Raw genomic sequence first — 24468 nt, forward strand, 5'->3', positions numbered from 1 at the left:
GAATCTGAATGGGATCCACAGAAGCCCCTAGGAAGGGGTAGTATCCAAAACCAAGCTTACTTTCTCTAGTCAGGGCTCTTATCTCTGCTACCTGGAGGCACAGGTGTGCACAGAACCACGTGGGTTTAGGAAAGCATTTACTGCTTCATTGCTGAACAAAGAGATGGAGAAAGATCTTTTGCATTTGGGCCTGCAGACTGAACACGACTTGCTTTGCTTCTTCTTGCCTGTGACTTCTAGTGGTCTGTTATATAATTTAATTTCAATTTTTGTGAGACTTTTAACCTCACTTGATTTTCAGCATAGCAAGTGAAGCACCAAGGCTTAAGTGATCCTACAGAAGTAGCAAACCTTGAGATCAAATTAAAATCCTCTCTAAGTACAGTTTATTCACTTTAACTAGTTATTATAAGAGAAAACATCTCTGCTTAGTTGTTTAAAGGCCTTCAAGAGCTGGAAATGCCTGCTTCTTTATGAAAGAATTGTCTTCTCTTCACTAGCAGCAGTCTGGAAAGCTTCCAGACAGTAGCAAGAATTAGTGAGGAGGAAACATGTTATAAGAATGGGCCACAGATGTGAGCGCTCACTCCTCCACTTTGGTGAGCTGATCAATTAAAGGTAGTTAGCAGTTTCCTGACTGGTGTTGTCTTGAACATCTGCAGGCCACAAATGCAGCTGCTTCCCATCTTCTCCCCCCCACAGAACACCCGAGCTGCTGCCTCTGTCTCCTACAAAAATCAGTCATCAAAGTTGGTGTAGTATCAACCACCCAAGCATAAACAGAGTATTTAAGAATGAGTAACTGATGTGTTGAAATGATATTTGCCAAAAGCAGCTTTAATTGAATGTTTTGACAGTTACATTTTGTATTGAAGTCACTCATTCACTGTTGATATACTTAACCAGAAGGAACATCATCACCTGTAAGGGTGAAAGTAGGCAGATGACCCAAGAGCGTTTGTTTTGGGGAGGCTGACGAACTACTTTTTAAGGTACTATTAGAACTAAATTATCAGTAAGCAGAAAAGCATCTGAATCACACAGACATTTTTCACAGTTGCTGGAAGGCATTATACTACTGCTGCCTGTCTTCATAGTAATGTCAGCCCTATGTGTAAAGGGGGTAGTGAGAGATCTGTTTCCTGGCTCAAAGCACATACAGTACAATACCATATGCTCCCATCAGAAGGAACCGTGGGTGCTCACAACTAATCAAGATCAATCTCTCAATTAGGCAGATCATAGGGTTCAAACACAAAGGAGAAGTGGTAACTCCCAGTGATGCACTTATTCTCTTAGCCATGTTGTTTCTGTGTTGGCTTATTGCTGAAAGGCTTAGGTGGAGGGAAAATGTGTTTCAAGGAGGAGGTGTCACAATATGTCATTTATAAACAGCGAGTTATATTGCATGGTATACAATTTATAAATACATCCACGTGGACAGGTGCAGATACATGCAGGCGGCTTGGTCGGTGCTCTCAAAAGGCTGGATCCAAGCCAGCTCTAGTCTCGAAGCTGTTTAGACACAAACCGGTAAAATACACAGCCTGTCACCAGGCCTTATTGACTTGAGCACAGAGCAATGTTAACACAGTTATATAGACCAGAAATGGCTATGTCTGGCCAGATCAGAAGATGAGGAGGCAAATCTTACATCTACATCCACTCTCAGGAGGGAGCACCCATAGATTCCCCTGAACCCCCTCAACTTGTTAAGGAAGATGCCAACATCTGAGATGCAGCCAGTGAAAGAGGGTATTTTCAAACTCAGACAGGATTTAAAATAAAATCTTTGCTGTGGGAATAAATATCTATATAAGTCTTATCTCCCTCTGAGGTGTGTGGACATAAATATCTATATATGTCTTAGCTCCCTTTGAGGTTTGTCTTGAATTTTTACAATGTTCATAGACATGCTGATAGAAAAAAATATCAGTGTTGCATGTCTTTCAAGCATATGGCACTCCTTAGAGCCAACAAGGCTTTTGTATGAAAGATGAATATGAAATCAGGGCAAGATTTTAGTATACCAAAGTAAATTTCCCCCAACACTGTGTACAACAAACAAAAAGAGAAAAGAAAAGATGGAAAATCTGTAAGGTGATCATGATACCAGTGAGTTTAACTCAGGTCCACTGGCTACCTGAAAGAAAAGATACAAAACAAATGAACAAACAAACAAAAATCCTCCTTAGAGATCGCGCCAGTCAGCTGGCCAGAAAAAAATGCCAAAGCAACAGTGTACTGGTGCCATCTGGCTACTTCTCCTCCCTCCTATGGCTCCCTGCCATATTCCTGACCAGGATATTGGAAGAACCAGACACAGGCCACATCCAACAAAATCCTCACAGGTTTTATACTGGGCCCAGTGGATGCTGGAACAGGTTTCTGGGAGTCAGTGTTATATAAATGTCAAGCAGTGTGAACATGCCCGAAAGAGCTAATAGCTGAGTACCAAATCTTCCTACATTAAAGGCACACTGGGACTTGACGGCAGTAAAAGCAGTTCCTTTATTCAAGACACTCCAGGTTAACGGTGCAGTGTGTAGGAGAGTATTGGGTTTTCTCCTCTGTGGCTACTTTTCATTTCAAACTTCCCTTTCAGACCCGAAACGGGACTCTTACCTTGAAGAAGACCAGACTTGGGGTCACTTTGCCAGGAATGAATCTTTACCTTAGTTGAAGAAAACCAGGTTGTGATTATCAGACAGTTGTATTTATTTTGCTTGATATAAATGTAATCTAGGGATTGAAAGCAAAACACTACATATTCAGAAGATAATTCACAGTTTTAGATATCAACTGAAAATCAAAATATGCACCATTTGCAGTCAGCAACATTCGCGAACCACATGTATGGGGTATGTACAGCTGGTGTAGAATTTAATTTGAATGCTATTTATGTGCTATGCATGCTGCATATAAAGCAGACTGTCAACTGTTCATTTCCAAAAAAGGAAATAAAAGATACAAAAATTAAACCTGCAAATTCCAGAAACCTTGAGGTTTTAAAACAAAAAGGTCGGAATAAGGTTTAATTCATTTTTCATTTCACAGGTTTTTGCCAGTTGAATAGGACCTTTTGCTCCTTTGGTGTATTTCTCTAAAGCGTAGTGCACTTTGTAATTGTTTATGTGTGGTTATAAAATTCATAGCTCTCTGAGGAACAGGAATGGCCCCTATTTAGTCAATATATATTCCTTGGATTTTTTTCAGCTTCTAATATTTTAATACAAATAATTTACATCTCAAATAATCTTAGTGCTTTTAAAAAGAGTGAGATTGCTAGATTTTTAAGAGAGAAATGTTGTTTATTCAGACCACATATATAGCACAGGCCTTTGCAATGCAAGTGTCCTGACACTCCTCTAATCAATAAGCAAAACACAGTATCTCCAGCTACGGCAAATTTTACTTCATGTTAATTTGATCTGAATTAACACTACAGAAAACTGCACCCCACTATTTTACAAGCTGGTCTAAAATGATGTAAAAAGAGCTTTTGTAATTAATTTTAATTAAAAAAAAACAAACAAAACAAAAAAAAATAACCTGCAAAACTTTTCTTCCTCCAGTCTCATTCCCTTTTATCTTCTCCACAAGTATGAATGAAATTTAGCCCTAGGAGGAGTCCACGCCATGATCACCACTGCAGAATGCAAGAAAATATGTGGAAAGGCCTCTATTTAATCTGAAAGACATTGGAAAACCTCATTTAAAGGGTTATACAAAGCTTAATCATGATAATAATAACAACAATAACACAGAACTTCACAAAAATATTTCACTAGTGTCAGATGTGATGTATCTGTGATGGTAAATAAAATGAATCATGGCCATTTGATGACCATGAAAGCAAATGGGATAGTACAGTTTGCATCTATATGCCCAAACTATTCTCTGTCCAAAATGACATGGCCCATCCACACTGCTTATTGAGAGTCACTGCCATCTGCCAACAGATGCTAGACATTCACTGCAAGAAACCACATCCCATGTAGTGACCTCAGTGAGAAGGATGAAGGATCCCTTTTTTGTCTAAAACATCAAAGAGGGCAAAATGGATATTTTTTGTCCATCATTTGCAAAAGGCATTTTATTATCTGACTTAAACTGATTTTAAAGAATTTCTGCTTTGGCATAAACAGAAATAAAATATGTGCTTGTCACCCAAAAAGCAACATTGTTTCCTTACCGAATCTCAGCCTTTCATTCCCCTAAACTATCATAAGTGAACACAAATTTGGTAAGTCTCCATAGGAATTCCCACTCATTGGGAAGATGAGTAGCAGAGTAAAGACTGTTCTTCAGAAGAGCAGATTTCAATTTATTCAGGCATCTTACAGGTAGGATCCAGTGGGAGGCAGCTTTGAAGGCTAAACTAGCTCAGAGAGGTAGCAAGTCTTTAAAGACAGCATCCTCTGAGAACAGCACTTCACATCAATACTCAAGGGAAAAAAATTAGATTAATTAGGATATAGGCTTGGCTAAACAGGGAACATATGACAGAGTGATGCCTAAAATGCTGGTAAAAATTAAGACGCAGACACCGCAGTATAGGAAAAAGGGTATTACCTTGGTTTAATAGGATTCCAGGTGCACCATGATGAAAAAAGCCCCCCGGGTACAACAAGTCTACAATTTTATGGACCTCACCAATTAGCACACCTATCTAAAATTCTCCAATAAGAAACCTAACAAATTAAGTAATTGTCCCCTTATTCAAATTACCTCCCTCTAAAAAGGTTACAACTTTGTTTACAAAAACATGTCCCAGGGATGAGGTTCTTTCAAGGTTGGTGCTTCATGTTCTTGAGATTGTGGAGATTGTTTCATCTTCTCTAAAGAATTCTGAACAAGGCTAGAGGACAAGGATTATAAACATGTGGGCTAAGATATAGGGAGTGAAAAGTACAGGAATGGGAAAGGGTAAAGGGTATATATAAAAAGGTATAAAAGTATAATGAAAAAGGACAAAAAAACCCATCAGGCATCAAGAGCTCCAGAGCATACAGGCATATATGAGAGGTGGAATCTAGGACAGGCTACAAAGGAGAAGAGAATAAATGTTGCCTGGACATGTAGGGATGATAGGAAAGCCAAAGTTCCCCTAAAGTTGGCCATCCTGAGGGATGTCAAGGCAACCAGAAGATGTCTTAGCATTGTGTTATAGTAATAAAAGGCTGGACAAGGAAAATGTGAGAATAGAAAAAATTGAAAACAATTTTATTTCTGAATGAAGCAGGTGATCTCATGTCAGTGGACAAACAGAAGGGGCTGTTTCAATGAATAAAGTCTTCAGGAACCCCAAGCCTGCCCTATGAGAGTGAAAAGCCAAAACAACAAAGACTCACTCTTGATGGACGAGGAACAGGTTAGGAAACACTTAACAAATTAAACATGCACAATGAGTCCTGCAAGAACTGGCTGATTTCATCACAAGGTCACTCTTGATTATCTTTGCAAGGTCTTGTCATGGCGGTGAAGTTCCTGAAAAATGGAAGAGTGCAAGTGTCACTCATCTTCAAGGAGTTCAAGAACAAAGAGCTGGGGAACTACAGGCTGATCAACCTCACCTCAGCCACTGAGAAGATTATTAAAATCTGCCTGGAAACCCTTGACAAAGAAGAAAGTATGTGGGACGGCAAGTATATATTTATGAAGGGGGAATCATGTTTAACCACTGTGATGGCCTTCCACAATGAGATGGCTGGTTGGTGGATGAGGGAAGAGAGGCTGGTATTGTTTGCCTTGATTTTAGTGAGGCTTTTGACACTGTCTCTTTCTCATCATCATAGACAAGCTGATACTCAGGTAAATTATCTAAGCTGGGCAAGCAGAAAGTGAGATGGATTGGAAATTGAGGAAACAATTGGGGTCAGAGAGTTATGACTGGCAGGACAAATTCCATTTGTGACCAAATTATTAGTGGTACACCACAGGGTACACCACATTGGTGCCAGTACTGTTTAGTCTCACTAGTGACCTGGACACTGGAAGAGAGTGCACTCGTCAAGCTCACAGATGGCGAAAAACTGTGAGGAGTGTCTAATACACCAGAATGCTATCATTCAGAGGGACCTGGACAGGCTGAAATATTGGGCAGAGAGGAAATTCTTGAAGTTCAACAAGGAGAAATGCCAGTCCTTGTGCTATAAAGGAATAACCCCAGAAAGCAGCACATGCTGGGGACAACCATTAGGAAAGCAGCTCTGTAAAGAAGGATCTTGAGGTCCTTGGGCAGCAAACTGAGTATGAGTCACCAGTGAAGCAAAAAAGGCCAACATTATCCTGGACTGCATTAGGAAAAATGATGCCAGTAGGTTGGGGGAGATGATCTTTCTCCTGCATTGAACACTGGTGAGACACGTGTGTGACAGTCTCTCCACACCTGGACTCTCCAATATAAGAGAGAGATGAACTTATTGGAGTCAATTCAGTACAGCACCAACAAAGATGATTAAGGGTCTAGAGCATCCCTTGTGTGAGGAGAGGCTGAAAGAGCTAAGACTGCTCAGTCTGGAGAAGAGAAGGCTCAGAGGGGAATCCTATCAGCAGTTATAAATACCTGGTGGGAAAAAAACAAAGAGGGAGCCAGACTCCTCAGACAGAGCGAGAGGCAATGGTCATAAATAAAAGACATTAAATTCCATCTAAACACAAAGAAAGCTCACACATTTTTTTACTGTGAGGCTGGTCAAACATTGAGATAGCTTGCTTAGAGAGATTGTGGAATCTCCATCTGTGAGCCTATTCAGAAAGCAAATGGAAATGGTCCTAGGCAACCTCCTATAACAGACCCTGCCTGAGCAGTGGGTTTGGACCTGATGACCTCCAGAGGTCACTTCCAACCTCAACTATTGTCTGATTTGCAAGTTTCAATAGCTAGTAACAGGCAGTGAATACACTGCATTTAGAACTTACGTAAAATGTTAATGGTAAGGATAATTAGACTTTGTGGAAATTTTTCAGTTACTCTGATACCTTCTCAGCATCTGAAACATCTGAATTAAGTGAAAATGTGAGCTTGAAAAAGCTGCTTCAGATCATACAGCAACTATATGTTATTTCTAAGAAGTACAGAAAAGGAAATCTGTTGTCCAAGTCATGCAAAAGTTAGATCAAAATGCACAGCTTCAGTAATCAAAGTCAGGCTGTTTCTATTTGCTGCTTGCACTGAACCTGCTCTAGAATCCTCACAGACCAACATAAATTAAATTATGATAATGGTGTTTTCTGCTTTTAAAATCTGCAAGTAGCTGAACACCAGTTCTCCGGTCTGCAATGCATATTTAAATATAAGTTCTAGCATATTTGAAGTGCACATGCAAATCCTTGTAGATATAGCAGGTGCACTTAAATGAATATGAATTCCCTGGCAAAATGTAGATGAGGGTTACGTTGCAAGACATTTTGAATGCAAGAATTTCAGAAGAGTTGACAGAGTATCTTGCTGTATTCTATAGTCTGTAAAATACTGGAAAAGTTCAAGATTACTAAAACTAAGGTAATATCCTGCCCACATTATCTTAAACAAAATTGCTGAGTTAACTGTAACTCTGTCAGCTTGACAAAGAAAGAGGGAAGGTTTTATTAAGGGAAAAAATGGCCAATGACCTAAACACTATTTCAAGTGAAGTCCTGTGTCTGCTGAAATCTTTGGACACATAAACAGGGAATATCAAGCAGGGGAGAAGAGCCTGGTATTCAAGCTCAGCATTCAAAGAGCCAGTCAACTACTGGTACTCTGAAGGAGGGCTGTTGGAGCACAGTGTTGGGTTCTGTTGCTCCTCCTCAAGAAGGCAGCTAACAACACAGAAAGGGTTCAGCAATTAACCAGGAGAGTCCCTGAGAGGTGTTTTATTATGTTAAACTGAAGGGTTTGACTTGAACAAGTGGGAAGTTGAGAACTCAGTTATATTAGTAAGAGTGAACTTCAGTCTGACCATAAGAGGTACCATAGTGTAATGCCAAGGAGTTGAAACCAACAAGGTTCAAACCAAGAAAAAGTAACATTTTTAAAAAGTGATAACAGCTATTATTGGAGCAATTTCTCTAAGATCATGCTCCATTAACAGAGAAAATAAAAACATTAGGATTTTCTTTTCCACAGACACAATCTAGTTTAAACAAATTAATTCAGTGCAGTCTTATGCATTGCACAGGAGGTCCAATTAAATGCTTGCAGTGGTTCCTTTGGGCTTTTTAACTGTAATCTGTACTTTGTGGCTCTCCTGCCCTCCCCAAGACTGTCGTATGCATGTAAATGCTGCTCACACAAGTGCACATGCCTGCCACAGATACAGGAGGATGAATTGCACACTCCCTCCATGGCACTGTAACCCACATGTTTTATGCTTCAGCATTTGCCTTTGGCCCAAAGAAAGAGAGAACAGCTGTTGTTTAGACTCATTAAGAGCCAAGGAGCCCAACAGAGGTCTGTTCCACGCGTTGCCTGTGCATGAGCGGATCGGTACGGCACTACGGGAGCACAACCCAACAGTTGTTTCCAAAAGGCATGTGCCAGCACCATCTACAACATGCTTCCCCACACCTTCCCTTAGACAGCACACACCATCACCATCTTCATCATTTTCCTGTGGTTAACATAGCAAAGACCTTCAAATACTTGCAAATGAAACATTAACTTAATTAAGAGAATTGATGCTGAATTAGAGTTGCATATTTGTCATTTCAAACTCTGGGTCTACCTTGACACAGCCTTTTCCTGACTGTGTTGTATTTTGGGACTCGGTCAACTCTACCTGCTGGTCATTGCCTGAAAATGTCTTGTGCAAAACAATTGACTTAATGCCTCTTGTCTGCTCTCCTCTTGGCAGAGCATGTGTCCATCTGGATTTACAACCTCCTATGACCACCAGGCTACCTCTCATGACACAACCAATATCCTCACGTATACACAGACTGTTTTTATCAAGTGGTGGCAGCTCCTAGGGCATTCTATTTTTCCCTTATCTCCCTTTTTTATCTTTTTGAGTATCAATCTCTCTTGGTTTATAGCAGATTTTTCTGTGTTGTTCTTGCAAGCAAAATCTAAGGTTGCATTAACCCTGTTTTATTGGCACTGTTCTGTAATAGAAGTACTAAACATAGTCATAAAATTACTCTGTAGCCCTTTTTTTAACAGGTATTTATTATTTGAGTGATAGTTTACAACAAATAGACTGAAGAAGAATGCTCGCCTAAACCTGCACTTTACTGCAAACCGCTGAAGCCATGTCCATATAGCTGAATCTGAGACTCTAAACTGTGCCTGTTGTTTCAGACAAACCAGCAAAAATTACCTGAAATACCAAAATCTCCTGTTTAGTTGTAGCAAGGCTGTCTCATGGATGTGAGAACAGAGAGGTTTCTCAAACACTTCAGCAAATAATCAGTGTCAAGTTTGATCAAAAGGGATAAATCTCTGCACCAGCTGTGTCACCTATGGAGTTATTCTTTATGTCCTTTTGCTTTACTTAGTCTGTATGTTTTGTAGAAATTCCTTAACTTTTGTTTGAACACCCACAATTTCTTTGCGGCCATTAAAACATGCCTTTCATCTTTCTCGTGGATTTTCCAGTCCCAAGATTATTTCTTAGGGTTTTTTTTTCTTCTATTTTTGATAAACCCCTTTCTGTAATTACTTAAGAAATAAAATCCCGTGGAATTGTGAATTAAATATTGTGAATATTGTGAAATAAAATCCTTCCTGTTCTAGTCCCTTCCTTCAACTGACAATAATTTCTGTAAATATGCTACTCTGATTACCCTATGCAAATACCCTTCCTTTTTTCTTCCAGGGTTTTGTTCCAGCAGCAGTTCTGGCAGCTGTTGTCCACTTTCCATTTGAAATTGGATTGATTTCTCTTTTTCTCACAGCCTAACATAAACATGATCTAGCACTAGACTTTGTTACACTGCGTTTCTATTAACTACTGAACCTCAGTCAGGTTTATATTCAAACTGCAGCATCACTGATTTGGAGTTGAAATAACATTTTCTGTAATCCCAAAGTAGAAGCTGCCAGATCATCCTTAGTGATGGCAGTAAGTGATGCATGGTCAGTCTCTGATTATCATTGATTGGAAAAGTGAAAAAAAAAAAAAATCCAAGGGCTGGAACGAATTATCCTGACTCTCTGTTTTTCCCTAAATTTGCTGACCCTCTATACTCTCTGGTTTGCCCAGTTCAGTAGAACAAAGTTTCCTTCATCATTCACACCTTGAGGGAATTGTGTAACCTTCATTTGTCAGCTGAGATTATCCCAGTAATGAAGGGTCAAGTTTTTAGGCTACATCTGTTCTCCTAAGTAAAGGAAGTGGGAGTCCCTGTTCCCCAAGACAAAGTGATACAGGCTGATGGATCCCCATATAGCTAAGGCCAAATCCCCTTTCAACACAATGGCTTCACCCACAGCCCAGAGCACTTGGTCTTTGTTTCCTCAAGCCCCTGCTAGCCCCAAGATGTAATTGCTAGCTTGTATTTCTTTTGCTGGTGTAGAATACCTAAAATAACACGAAAGCTGCAGTATAGGCATCACACATAGCATGTGCATCATCACACTTAGAGAAAATAGAGCATGCTGACAGGGTTGTGTCCTAGGTTACAATATAGATGTATTTAGTATTCTATTACCACCAGCTGTGGGCCATTAGCTGTTATCTCCTGCTGTGACTCACCCCTGATAACAATGAGCCATCAAGACCCCAGTGCATGATTCATGGACTTATCCTATTGTGAGATGCTCCACCCAGGAGGGAGGAGCCAAGCATTCCCACCTGGATATAACCTGGCCTTGGAACTGCCCAAGCCAGCCCTGTCTACTGGGTTCCCAGAGGAGAAGAGCTACCACTGGACCTTCAGGTGGAGACTAGACCTTCCACAGAATCACTGCTTCAACTGAACTACTTCATTGGGGCTGCTACTGCCACCCTTACAGGGTGTCAGGTTGTATCTGACTTTGTCAGTGCTTTTTCCTTGTATTATTGCACTTATTTTTTAATTTTCATATTAAATTATAGTCCTGACTTGCTATCTCCTACTAGTTTGTTTTCAAACTAATACATTTTGGCATCTGGAAACACAAAGCCTTCCAGGATGGTCTGAGAGGACTATCCAGCATGGAGTGAGCCAAACGTGTTTGCAGGCCATATTACCCTTTGGACATGAACTGGAATGAACTACTTTGGGACTCTTAGGGCCACAGGTTAGTTTGGGTCAGAAGACACTTCTAAAGATCAACTAGTCCAACCCTCTGCCTCAGACAGGGACATCTTTCACTAGATCAGGTTGCTTAAAAGCTTGTTAAACTTGGCCTTGAACACACCCAGAGGCATCTGCAAAAGCTCTGGGAAACCTGTTACAATGTCTCATCACACTTTTCACAAAAATTCTTCCTTATGTGCAATCTAAATCTACCTTCTTCAACTTTCAACCTGGCAGTCATGCTTCTTGTGATGCAGCCCATGCTATAGCTGACTTTCTGGGCTGCAAGTGCTCCTTTCCAAGTCATGTCCACCAGGATCCTCAAGTCCTTCTCCACAGGGTGGTTCTCAATCCCTTCATTCCCCAGACTGCACTGATATTCCAGGTGCAGAACCTGACCCAGGTGCAGAATCTTGCATTTGGCCTTGTTGAACTTCATGAGGTTCATGTGGGCCCACACCTCAAGCCTGTCTCTTCCCAAACTGGTTTGGAAGTGTCCATCTGGAATGGCTGACAGCAGGAGCAGGTTGTGTACTAACAACTGTGTGCACAGCCCAGGCTCACTGTTTGCCTTTTCTTTCCTTTTCCTGGAAGCATGATCTGCCTGATGAATCTCTAGTGAACATATCTCTTACTTCTTACATGTACTAACATCCTTCCCTTACAAAACAAATGGAAGGAAAAAAAACCAAAAAGGCACTTTTTTATAGTAATATTAGGTCTTTTATGTGAAAGCTCTTTAGGTCTTGTGATCTATCATTTTCTAATAATCTTTGAGGACGATGTAGTAGGTGCCCCCCAGGCTGTCTGCAACCACTAGGATTTCCCATCTGGCCCACCATCTTTCCTGTAGCAGACGGAGACCAGATGTTCAAGGAATTAAATTCACTGGGACAGCTGAACTCCAGCATGAGAGTCTTCAGAGAGAGTGTGAGGCTCACCACTGTGCCCATGAAAGCCTGGGAGAGGGTAGGAGGGCTGATAGCATTGTTTCTGCCCATGCCCAGGTTTGTTTGTCAGCATCCAGTCTAAAATCTTAAATGTGCTCCTTGATTTCTGATCAGACTTCTAGGCACACAAGCAAGTTATAATGAGACAGAGTGCAAATCACAATAACCATTTGAGTGCCTCCTGGTCCTGGTTGAAGCTCCTGATCCCAAAATGCATAGAGAGTTATTTAGCAAACCCACATTTACAGGATGAGGGTCTGTAACTACAGTATGTAAACAGAATCAAAATTATTCAAACATTTAAATGTTTTTTCCATACAATTTATTTTATTTTACAGTCTATTTGCCTCCTGGTAAGTAGTTGCCCATTTAGGGCTTTAGGATTTTTGCAGCTGCTATTTCTGCTGCTGCTATTCTTCTTGTAAAGTTGTCTTTAAGCTCAATGCACATCCCTCCTCTGCTCAGTTTGTGGTGTGGTCTGACTTGTCTCCAAATGAAGGATCCTAGTCAGGCTCCTCTCTCTGCTAACTAAAAGCCAGTAACACGCTTAAGGGCTTCAAAGCAAAACAGTATGATTTGTAAGATTTGGTGCTGTCTTCCTCCCTTTCTCCTACCACCTACTGTCTGCAAATACAGAGTATAACCTTCTGCAGCTGCTTTGGGAAGGGTTTCAGGTCTTCACCAGTTTTCTGCCTGACTCAAGTTCCTGGTTTTGCCAAGATTGCCATATTCCATGTCATAACTGTGTTGCAGGGGGTTGGCAGAGCTCCGCTCCTCTCAGGGCTTCGGTCCAGCTGCTCCTCATACTATGCACTGGGAACCACTGTGCAGGACAGCCACAGGCTACCACAGGCTTGTGCCAGAGCCTTTAGAGACAACCTCCCTTTGTGAAGAGGCATGGATTTTGGATGGAGTACTTTTTGTACAGACAGGAGGGTAGGGCAAAACAGGTTAAAAGACACCAACATATTCAGAAAACAGAGGATGATGCAGGTGTGATGTGTGTCCAACAGCTGTTTCTAAACAAGCCTTATCTAGAGTGAACCCCTTGATGAATGAACCCAGGAAATGCAAATCACAGTTTCTTGGACTCCTGGCTCACATGCCCAATCCACACAGCAAAGTGTAACCATGTTTCCTGCTGAAGGCCCTGGGATAAGGATGTTGAACGTGGACACCCTTGGTCTATCATAGTACCAATTTGACAATGGACAGATCAAAAATGCAATAAATTACACTTCATGTGAAAATAATGCTGCCAGAGCTTTAACTGATGGCACTGAGACTGGCAAAGTTTACTAGAAATGCTCAGCAAATGTACTTTAAGGGAAAAAATAAAGTGGCTTAGTGTAAGATTCTGATGTGGTTCCCCCAGTGTCATTTACACATCCCACAGTCTTACACCCTGTGATTGTACCAGTGCCATCAAGTTCAGCCGCTGGCACCAGCTGAACAAGCACTGTTTGTGCCAGTTTCCTGGTGGGAGTGATTGATTAGAACTGGTTGAGCTTGCTCTGTCCAGAGCAGGTGTGGAGCAAATTTGCCCTGACTCAGTCAATTAACTTTATCAGAGAATCAGAATCAACAGCGTGAATATGATAACAATGTGTTGCAGGGTCCATGCTTCTCACTGTGCCTCGTCTCATGCTGATGGCATAATTCTGAGTTTATGGCCAAAAATGGTGCCCAAGTCTTGCGATGTGTGAGCACTTGGCTCCAGATTCATCCCATGCATAAGCTTCTGCTATTAGACTGGGAAATTCCTGCAAAATTTCCTAAGGGCCCAGTTAAGAGAGGGAAGCAGGGAATATCCCATGACCTATTTGGTAACCTAAAAAGTGTGTCTCAGGGGACATCTGGCTGTTCAAGCACACACCTCTCCAAGTCCAATGGCCAATCAGACTGGTATAAGGCTGTCCTCAGTGAGCTGACCTCTCAGAAAAATTGCATGCCTTTCTTCACTAAGCTCTTGAATTCTTGGTTACTGACAAGAAATAAGGAACAAACTATTACATTAATGGTGGGCTTCTTTCCTGTGCTGACATGATCAGATGTTACATGTAGGCGTGTATGGGGTCAGGGATGTGGGAAAGGGCTCTGTGCCCTTTCTCTGGCAGTGTCTCAGCTCACAAGTTCCCAGAAGTAATCTTACGTGTTTTGTAGATCAGATGCACCTAGCCTTGCCTCCAGCTTCAACACTTGATTTCATGCCCATTTAAACTCAAACAAATCTAACCATTGTCCAAGCGGTTCACCAGTGAGAGAAATGGGACAATTATGAAGTAAATCAGTTTGAAATATGTTCAGATCTCCATGCAAATGTGCCTTTGCACAACTGACTGTCACCTTGGTGGATTCAGCCTGCAGGTGCATGGAATCCCCTGCCTCTAGCAGTCCTCTCCTGGAATAATCAAATTACTCTGCAAAGGAAACATCAGTAAGTCTCTGTGACAGCCTGAGACAGGACTAAGGATGCTAAAAGCTTTTGTCAGCCCTCAAGCATTCTCTGGTCATTTGACCTTACCCTCAGAAAGGAAGTTGTGTGTAAGCTTAGTGGTACATGGACTGCTCTTGGCAACTGAGCCTGTGCTGCAAAATACTCTGAAAGCCAAAGTTCCTCACAAAACTAAACAGTATAGGGTTTTTTGTCCATAGATAGCATATGTCCTCTGTCTTTACCCCACCTTGGTATCTGGCTCTGCTCTACAGTGGGTGTGCCATACCTGGGTTTGAATAAAGGACTAACTGAGCAACAGTAAGGCTGCCCCAGATGCCAGAGCTCAGCAGCTGGACCTCTCAGGAGCTCAGCAGGGTCTGTACCTCACTTGATGCTTCCCTGATTTTTCTTCCCTAGTCCTTGAGGATGCAGTGGAGTCCTTTAAATTGCACCAGCAGGTCTCTGCCTACACAGTCAGTGGAGTGCTGGGACCATAGCTGGCAGCATGCTCCTCTCTGGATGGAAAAACAAGTTCAAATCCCATTGCAATGGTTTGGCTCAAAAATATTGTGAGTGTCGCAGTGCTAATCAGAGCTAGGCACTGTTACAAGGAGCTTTCCTGTTGGTCATGATCATTGTTGTCATTAAAGGATCCTGTCACTTTCAAAATGAAGCAAGGCCTTATGGTATATGAAGCAAGCAAGCAAGAAACCAAAAGTAAGAAAGCAAAAGAAAGAAAAAAAAGGTAATAAAGAAAAAGACAGAAAGACAGGAAGAAAGCCAGCAGGCCAGTCAGCCAACCAGAAAAGAGAAAGATGAAAGGGAGAGAGCGAGAAAGAGAGAGAGAGAGAGAAACAGAGAAAAGAAAAGAAAAGAAAAGAAAAGAAAAGAAAAGAAAAGAAAAGAAAAGAAAAGAAAAGAAAAGAAAAGAAAAGAAAAGAAAAAAGAAAAGAAGAAAAGAAAAGAGAAGAGAAGAAAAGAAAAGAAAAGAAGAAAAGAAAAGAAGAAAAGAAAAAAAGAAAAGAAAGAAAAAAGAAAAGAAGAAGGAAAGAAGATGTGTTACTTGCCCCTTTTTATTACAAGCTGTTTCTCCAGAGCCAGTCTGTAGTCATTATTGTATTGTACTTCAGTGAAGGCAAAGAGAAATAATACCCAGGAGAAAAAAATGTGATCTGAAAATGGGAAAAGTTCTCCTACCTTGTATTATGTGCAATTCCAGGCACTGTAACAGTGAAACATGAGCTGATATCTTGTTTCTATGAACATGCTATGTTTTAGAGGATGTTACTCTCAGAGCTTCTAAACTTTGTGACATAAACAGCAAACCTAATTCTGAAAAAAGCACCTACCACTCCTGATTACCATAACCAGGATCACACACCTTTAAATCAAAAGTCAGTTGAGTTGGAAAAGGTTTAAGTTTTTTCAATAAATTACTTTTTATAATGACTATAAAAGTTATATAGTACACAGAGGCTTGCTAGAGGTAGATACTTTACTGTACCTGAATTGCTGGGAATACTTCCTGAGACATAAAGCTGACAATCAGACATCTGAGTGTGTTTGAAAAACATCATCTACCAACAGATTAAAGTGTGAATTTGGCAAAGTAATCCAGGAAGGAAATTCTTTGTTCTTCCTTGTTACTTGTCATGGCAACTTAAGGGATATAATGGGAAATAAAATTTCCTTCCAAAATTGTTGAAATATAGAATAGTTTGAGAACAAAATTATTTTTCACTGTTAAATCTATAGATTTTGACTATTACTGAACTGTATTTCAAAACATTTTTTATTTTATGCCCATGAGAAGTTATTAAAGATATAAAATTGCCTTATTTATAGAGTATAAGACCATTGCAAGTGATAGTGATTCCATTTTTCAACGCAGCAACTACTTAGATGTGTATAGATTCTAAATTTTTTTTTTTAATTACAAGGGGAAGAAGGGAATTGCTAGGGATAAGAGATTTGTTATTCTACAAAGAATGGAACAAAAGTATTGCAATTTTTATGAAAAAGAAAGTCCAGTTAGGAAAAACAGCCTTGTAGTTAGGATTGTTGAGAGAAGGTCATAGGGAAGGTTGAGGGAGATAAAAGTAAGGATGTGCAGCTGAACATATCCCTCTGATGTGCAGCATGGGGAAGAAAGGGAATTAACTAATGAATGTATCCAAAATACTGACAATATTTTAATGTTCTTGGAGAATTAGTGAGCTCTAAGATGTCTGAAAAGAAAGAGGAGCAGGTTACTGGTCTTTAAAAATGGCAGGGGAAGAGGAAGAGAAAGAGTGAACCTGTCATCTACCATCTGGTATGCCTAACTTCAGTCTGCAGTAATATAGTGGAAAAAATATTAAAAGGTAAAAATCTTAAGCACTTAGGGGAGAATGGATCCACAACCAATAAACAGCATGGATTTATAAGGAATGGAAGGAAGGCACGCAAAAGTATTTTTTTCTTCCTATAATTGCAAAGTGGTGACTGAAAGGAACATTGTAGGTATAATATACTTGCCTACTAACATATAGATTTGTATCTATGGGCTTCAGTAAATTAAATAGGCTCTAGCAGTGTGACCAAAAAAAATCCAATGTAATTTTTGGGCTTCTAACACAGAGGCATCATGTCAGGTACCTGGGAAGTGATAGATGTCTCTCTCAGTATACAATACTGATGAGATAGCATCTCGACTACTGCTTTCAGATTTAAGTACTTTCAGTACCAATAAAAGTGAACTGGATGGAGCTCAAGAAGCATGGAAGGAAAAGAAAAAGCCTATAGAAACTGTTTGGCAATGAAATATTAACTGAAAATAGACATCTATAGCCTAGTCAAACAAGGGTGGGAAGAATAAGCTCAGTGCCACGTTTCTTGCAGTGTAAAGCTTTCAGTACAAAGAAAATAGGGTCAGGACTGAAAGTGCAACCTGGACAGGTAGTAAATATTGACTGTACATGGCCAGAGCTCTGCCCCCTGCTCCTGCTGAGACTCAGCCAGACATTTATTGGGGTGCAGAAGTGCACATGAATGGGCACAGTGCACAACTGTGTTCATGAGGACAGAAATAGCTTGGAGGGTGTAAAGGAGCTTGTCTGGGTACAGGAGAGAAAAGAAGAAAATAGAAGAGGGGAAGGGAAAGAGAAAAGGTGGGGGTGGGGAAAGAAGGAAAGGAAAGGAAAAGAAAGGAAAGGAAAGGAAAGGAAAGGAAAGGAAAGGAAAGGAAAGGAAAGGAAAGGAAAGGAAAGGAAAGGAAAGGAAAGGAAAGGAAAGGAAAGGAAAGGAAAGGAAAGGAAAGGAAAGGAAAGGAAAGGAAAGGAAAGGAAAGGAAAGGAAAGGAAAGAAAGGAAAGAAGGAAAGGAAAGGAAAGAAGGAAAGGAAAGGAAAAGGGAAAGGGGAAAGGAAAGGAAGAAAAGGAGGAAAGGAAAAAGGAAAGGAAAGGAAAAAGGAAAGGAAAAAAGATCTCAAACTTCCCTAAACCAAAGCAGAAAATACTCTTTTGTAGTATGATCCTCCAGTCTTTCTCCACAAATCTCGGTGAGTTTGTCACTGCCTATACACCCTGTGTTGTCCCTGAAACTGGGAAACCGGGACAGCATCAGACTCTTCCACCCTTAATCGGTTTCAAGCACATGTATTTCCTAGTGTGTCACTGTAATTGAACAGAAAACACCTCCTGACTCCCATCCAAGCACAGACATCAGCCCACCGGTTTCAGCTTCGAAAGGTACACCAAAGGAATAATTAGTTATCTCTCTACGCCAAAACACACTGAAGGGGTACTTTACGTTTCCATGTATTTTCCTTTTACATTTTCACGCAGCGCGCAATGGCTCCATGCCTTCCCTCCACTTGCCTCCACCAGCTCCGCAGCTTCCGAGGAGGGCCATGCACTTCTCCCGATGCCCAGGAGATGGTGCTGTGGATTTTGGATCGGGAGCGCAGCCGCCGAGGCTGGGGCTGGGGCCGGTGGGTCCCCGCCGAGCCCGAAGGGGACCCCGCGGACACCCGGGCGACCTCTGCGGGAATCCTCAGGTGCCCTTGATCTCTCTGCAGCCCACCGGAATTTCCTTTACACCTCTAGCGGTCACCCCAGAGGGGTAGGGCTGGAGTATCAGGGCGGCATCTCTCACCCCATGAAGCCTTAACTCCGCTGAGCTGTGGGTCAAGTTCACCAAAGCCGGTTTTGTCCTCCCGCTAAGGACCAGGGATGGAGGCAGTTTTCCCCTCCGTTTTGCAGCCCCTCGTCACACTAAAGGCCCCAAGCCCGGCTGTACACACTCACCGCCCTGTCCTGTCCTCCTGGCACCGGGGAGCAGGATGCTGCCCCAGGCGTCCCGGGGACTGAGAGCATTCTTCTTCTCGTCCCCTACAGGCCTCCTCCCGCGGGCCCGAGCCCCGAAGGGCTGCAGGGTCCCAGCCTGCTGATGGGAGCAGTTCCCAGGCTTGGAGTCCACCGGCCTCCCGGGGCTGCCTTCGAGCAGACAGACACCTCTGAGGAGGTTTGCACTAGGAGCAGATGCACTGGGGAGGGTAATTTTATTTATTTATGCTGGGGTCTTTTTCTACACCTTGAACTTAAATAAAGTTTTTTTTTCACAGAGAAGACAACACAGCTGCAGTTGCGGCGAACGAAAGAGCTCTCCAAAGCTTGACTTAGTGCTGGAAAAGCCGGGCAGAGCCTGCATCGGGGGCTACCCCCGCTGCACTGGGCGCTTGGCTCTGATCTCCCCCAGGCTCGGCGTGTCGGAGGCAAAAGACACTTGGGGCTGAGCCACTGGAAGAAGGACCAGGAAGTTGCGAAAGATCCCAAGCCCTCCTCTTGCTGCGGGGCCGTCCTGCTGCAGCAGGTACACGCCGTGCCTCTGCTCAGAACAAGCAGGGAGAGGCTAACTTCACTTGACAAAAATCTGTCTGCATTCAACTCTTGGGCGTCTGACGGGAAAATTTGGAAAGTGTCTTTCATCAGGGAAACTTTTCTGCAAACCCAGCCCTGGGGAGAGGGAAGAGGGGGTTTTATTTCTCTCACAGGTGGGGAGCAGAACAAAATAATTCTCGAGCAGATCTTGCTAAAGAAGCCGCAGAAAATCAGCAATCGCCGTGCTGTCCGCTCTCATCTGTATCCTGGGACTTTGCAGCGTCCTTGTCTCCTGCCCCTGCCTCCCGCCCCGCCCGGGACGGCCCGTGCCCGGCCGCTCACAGCGGAGCCTGGGGGATGCTCCGGGGCGACCGGCGCAGCCCTTCTGCAGCTCGGCTCCGGGCTGCTCATTTCCCGAAATAATGACCCAAGTGTGGAGGAGCTGGTGGCAGAGGGCTGCGGTACAATTAAACCAGGTAACGAGACGCTGGGCAGATGTGTTTTCATTGCGCTGTAAGATAAACGCAGTGTTAAATGCCTGACAACTTCCCAGAAGCAATCAGCAAAAGTTTACGAGTGCATAAACCTCAAAGACCATTCCTCGGTATTTTTATAAGCGCTGCATTTAAAGCTTCTATAAATTCTTCTGCTTGCTTCCAAACTAAAGTTCCCATAGACTATTAAACAGACACTTCTTCGTGCGGTGGGGAGAGACAGATCATAACAGGCGGGTCAGGGGGAGGCGAGAGGGGCTCTCTTTTAGTCTCGTCCACTTTGCTCTCCTAACTCCCTCCCACACCTCCCACAAGGTAAAGTTTGTAAGAAAGTTGGCATCTTTAAAGCACAAGTCACAGATGAGCGCTTCGGCAAGATGAAGGGATACATTCATGTCTCGAGAACAGGGGACGGACCCAGAAAGACAGGGAAAAGAAAGGAGGAAGAGAAATAAAAAGGAGAGGTGGTTGAAAAGATGGGCTGAGCAGGTACAAGCATACGAACAGACCCGGGGACAGACCATGCAGACTGACCGGTGTACAGGCAAATGCAGAAAAAGCTTAGACGGAGGGAGACATTTCAGACGCAGAGGGCAAATCTGAGCGAACGCAGCCGAGGACGAAGGGAGGCTGCCGCGGAGGTCGCCGCGGTGCCCCCGTTCCCCCGCCCCGACGGCACGGCCCGGCAGCACCCCTCGCCGTTCGGGGCGACCGCGGCGGCCGCAGCCCCGGAGCAACGGGCCCCGCCGGCTGTGGAGAGTGTACGTCGTCCACAAAGTTGCAGAAAAAACAAGGGAGATAGTGCTAGTGAACCCACAGATGAATGGGAGAGATCAAGCCGAAGCCCTCTGTCTTCGAACAAATAAAATGAGGAGAATGAAATGTTCCCACTAGCCATCAAATTATAATAACAGTATCCGTCATCCTTAAGTGACCACACGAGTTTTATAAGTTGGACATTAAACAGATTAAATAATAATAATAAAAAACCTCAACCCCCTGTTGTGAATATAAAGCCCTTTGTTTATGATCTCGGGGAAAATGAAGTTGCTAATTGAAAAACAATAAACCTAAAATGCCTTTGGATTAATAATGATAGAGGTTAACGGTGTCATCCATCCCTTGGAAAGGGGGAGGGGAGCGAGGCGCTCGGTGACTGTGCGCTTGGACGGCGACCAGGGACAAGCGCAGCAGCCAAATGGGGCTGGGGGGCGGGGGGTGAGACCCTCCCTCTTCGGAGGGCTCGGCTTGTATGTTCGCCTCTGATCCGGAGACACGAGGTGAGGAAGGTCTGTATTGTAGTCATGTCCTCGCTGGATGAAATCTCAGTCAATTACTCTGAAATCTGCAGCTTGGCTTCTTTTCATTCTTTCCAGGTGAAAATTCAAACGTTTTCTGTTGTCGCCTGGTCCTTTCTTTCCTGAAACAAGGCACCCAACTGTTCTGATATTACCATTCAAAAACGGGTTCTGTGGCAAACCTCATTTGTGAATCTATTACAGAGATTAATAGATTATTTCTCCTTTTTCAACTAATTCTCAGTGGGGAAATTTAACCATATGGTAAGGAGAGAATTAGAATTTCATCACATTAGAGCAAAATGTAATGAAAAGAGTCCAACACCTGGGGCCAACTCCGAAAGACACAATTAAAAGGTTTTTAATGAAACCAGAGAAACCAAAAAATTTCATAGCCTTCAGTAATCCTGCCACATAAGAATGATTTGGAAGTGTTGGGAAATATTGTTTTTACTGATGTCATAAGAATGAAAACCTGCCACTAAATACTCTGAGTGCTAACAGAAAGGCGAGAGCGAGCTGCTTGCCTCAAGCATCAGAGGAGTAGTGGGACAAAATTCAGACCGACCCTCGGGTTTCCACTTCAGCTTTTGGAAGAGTGCAGAGGACAGTGTGCCCGGCTCCGAGGAGAAGCCCCGGGAGGGGAGCAGGGGGTCGGGGTAACCGGATGGTTGAGGCCCCCTCGCCCTGACACCGGCGGCGGCATCTCGGCGCTGGGGAGAAGAGCGGGGATGCTCCCGCCGAGTCGGGCTCGCTGGAGGGAGGCAGAAAGGCACCGACCTGCAAAGAGTTGGTCAGTCGCAATAAAAAATAAATTTAAAAAAGTTTGGTGGGTTTTGCCCTTTCTCTTCCCACCCGCCCTCCTTCCCAGATCCGTTCATTTTCAAGGTAACTGATGGGGCTTTATGTTTTTTATAGGGACACGGGGGATAATCACTCGCAAGCGGCAATCTGCTACTTGAAAAGGGATAAGGAAAGGAGGAGGGGAACCTCCCCGTAGTTTGGTCTCCGTTTGTTGGAGGGGGGTGGGGAGAGGGAGGACTGGGGACCACCCGCCTCCCGGGGAAGCAAGGTGGACTTTGGCGGTGGGCAGGAGTGGGCACGACGACTGGGGATGCTCCGAGAGTTTTTAATTTTATTTTTTTTTCTTTCCCAGGCGATGCTTTTCGGGAAGAAGGGTGGGGGTGGGAGGGAGCTATAAGTTAATGTAAATGCAGGGGGTGGGTGGGCTGGGGTGGGGGGAGAGAGTGTCACTCCTGACTCCACGGCTAAGTTAGCAGAAGTCTGCTGGCAGCACTCGGAAGGAGAAGTGTTGAAGTGGGCTTTTCTGCAGTGCAGGGCTGTAATTTGCTGAAGGAGGCAAAGAACATCCTTCGATCTAAGTAGGGCTTTTAGTGTGCTCATTGATGAGTGAAAGTCGCCACACATGTCAAGCTAAAGGCAGTTGTTGGGTTACTAACAGGACACAACGTCTTGCAAACATATGCGTTAAGCTGTGTATACAGATGGCAGGGAGAATAATGGAGCAGGCGCCTCTTATAAAGCTCTAGCTGCTGCCTGTCTTCAGACCTGGGAAAAGAAACTATTCAGACTCAGGGCCAGATAGCGCCTGGGATTGTTTGTTACCGTTTTAATCCTATTAATTAAAACGTTAACCTGATTGGGTAGAAAGCTCTGTCCCAACAGGCGAGTCTTCTTCATAATAACCTACTCTCAGAGATAATGATGTAAAAGACTCCCCCGTCTGCGGCGGCTGCTGGTTGATGGGTCCGGAAATCTCTTGAAGGTGAATCCAAGCAAGATAAACGGTGGAAGCGGCTCCACTGGCAGCGCACAATGCCCCAGCGCGGCGCCTGCTGAGGGCGAGCCGGAGCCGCAGCCGGAGCCACAGCCACAGCCACAGCCCGAGCCACAGCCGCTGCCGGAGCCGCAGCCCGAGCCGGAGCCGCCGCCCGAGCCGGAGCCACAGCCGGAGCCGCCGGAGCAGCAGTCCGACTCGCCGCCGGAGCCAGAGAAGGGGCAGCAGCGGCGCCGGGCACGGCGCAGCCCCGGCGGGAGCCGGGAAACAATTTCTACCAGCGGGACGCCGGGGAGCCGCCCGCCGCGGCGCGGAGCCTTGGAGGAGCGGGCCGGGAGCTGAGGGGGGCGGAGGAGGCGGAGGCGAGCGGGGCGCCGATGGAGCGGGCGCTGGGGCTGCCCGCAGAAGAGGACCTCTTCCACAAGAGCCTCGCCGCCTCGGCCAAGCGCATGGAGTCCGCCTTCCGCTCGCCCCCGGGGCTCGACCTCTCCCACCCCCGCGACCGCCAGCCCTCGCCGCTCGCCTGCTACGAGGCGTCGGAGCCCGAGGCGCTGCTGCAGCCCGGCGTCGGCGGCGACCCGCTGGCGCTGCCGCCGGGCTCCGTCTGCGTCAAGTACGGCGAGAGCGCCAGCCGCAGCTCGGTGGCCGAGAGCAGCGGCGGCGAGCAGAGCCCCGACGACGACAGCGACGGCCGCTGCGAGCTGGTGCTGCGCGGCGCCGGGGGGGACCCGCGCGTCGCCTCGCCGGCGGCGGGCGGCGGCGGAGGGGGGGGCGGGGGGCTGAAGGCGGCCGAGGGCAGCTGCTCCAACAGCCACGGGCACGGCGGCAGCAAGAAGTCCAAGGAGCAGAAGGCGCTGCGGCTCAACATCAACGCGCGGGAGCGGCGGCGGATGCACGACCTGAACGACGCGCTGGACGAGCTGCGGGCGGTCATCCCCTACGCGCACAGTCCCTCGGTGCGGAAGCTCTCCAAGATCGCCACGCTCCTCCTGGCCAAGAACTACATCCTGATGCAGGCGCAGGCCCTGGAGGAGATGCGGCGCTTGGTGGCTTATCTCAACCAGGGCCAGGCCATCTCGGCCGCCTCCCTGCCCAGCTCCGCCGCGGCGGCGGCGGCAGCGGCGGCGGCGCTGCACCCCGCCCTCGGCGCCTACGAGCAGGCGGCCGGTTACCCCTTCAGCGCCGGGCTGCCCCCCGCCACCTCCTGCCCGGAGAAATGTGCCATCTTCAACAGCGTCTCCTCCAGCCTCTGCAAACAGTGCACGGAGAAGCCTTAAGCGCCGCCGCCGTGGCCGCCCTCCGCCGCCGCCGCGGCCCCGGGGAGCGGCGACAGCCGGCGGTCCGATCCCAGTCCCGGGCCGGGGGGCGCGGAGGCGGCGGAGGGACTGACCGCTGCCCGGCCCCCGCCGCCCTCCGCCCGGACTC

At 45.0% G+C, this 24468-nt stretch overlaps 1 protein-coding gene across 1 annotated transcript; it reads left to right on the plus strand.

Moving 5' to 3' along the window:
- The first annotated feature begins 23274 nt into the window (after nucleotides 1-23274).
- BHLHE22 (basic helix-loop-helix family member e22) lies at nucleotides 23275-24468 on the plus strand. Its single transcript, XM_085052929.1, has one exon. It carries the CDS (start codon nucleotides 23421-23423, stop codon nucleotides 24318-24320), a length of 900 nt encoding a protein of 299 aa, XP_084909055.1. The 5' UTR covers nucleotides 23275-23420; the 3' UTR covers nucleotides 24321-24468.

The sequence above is a fragment of the Lichenostomus cassidix genome, chromosome 2 (assembly GCF_008360975.1).
Source record: "Lichenostomus cassidix isolate B80296 chromosome 2, HeHo_3.0, whole genome shotgun sequence".
In the NCBI taxonomy this organism is placed as follows: domain Eukaryota; kingdom Metazoa; phylum Chordata; class Aves; order Passeriformes; family Meliphagidae; genus Lichenostomus; species Lichenostomus cassidix.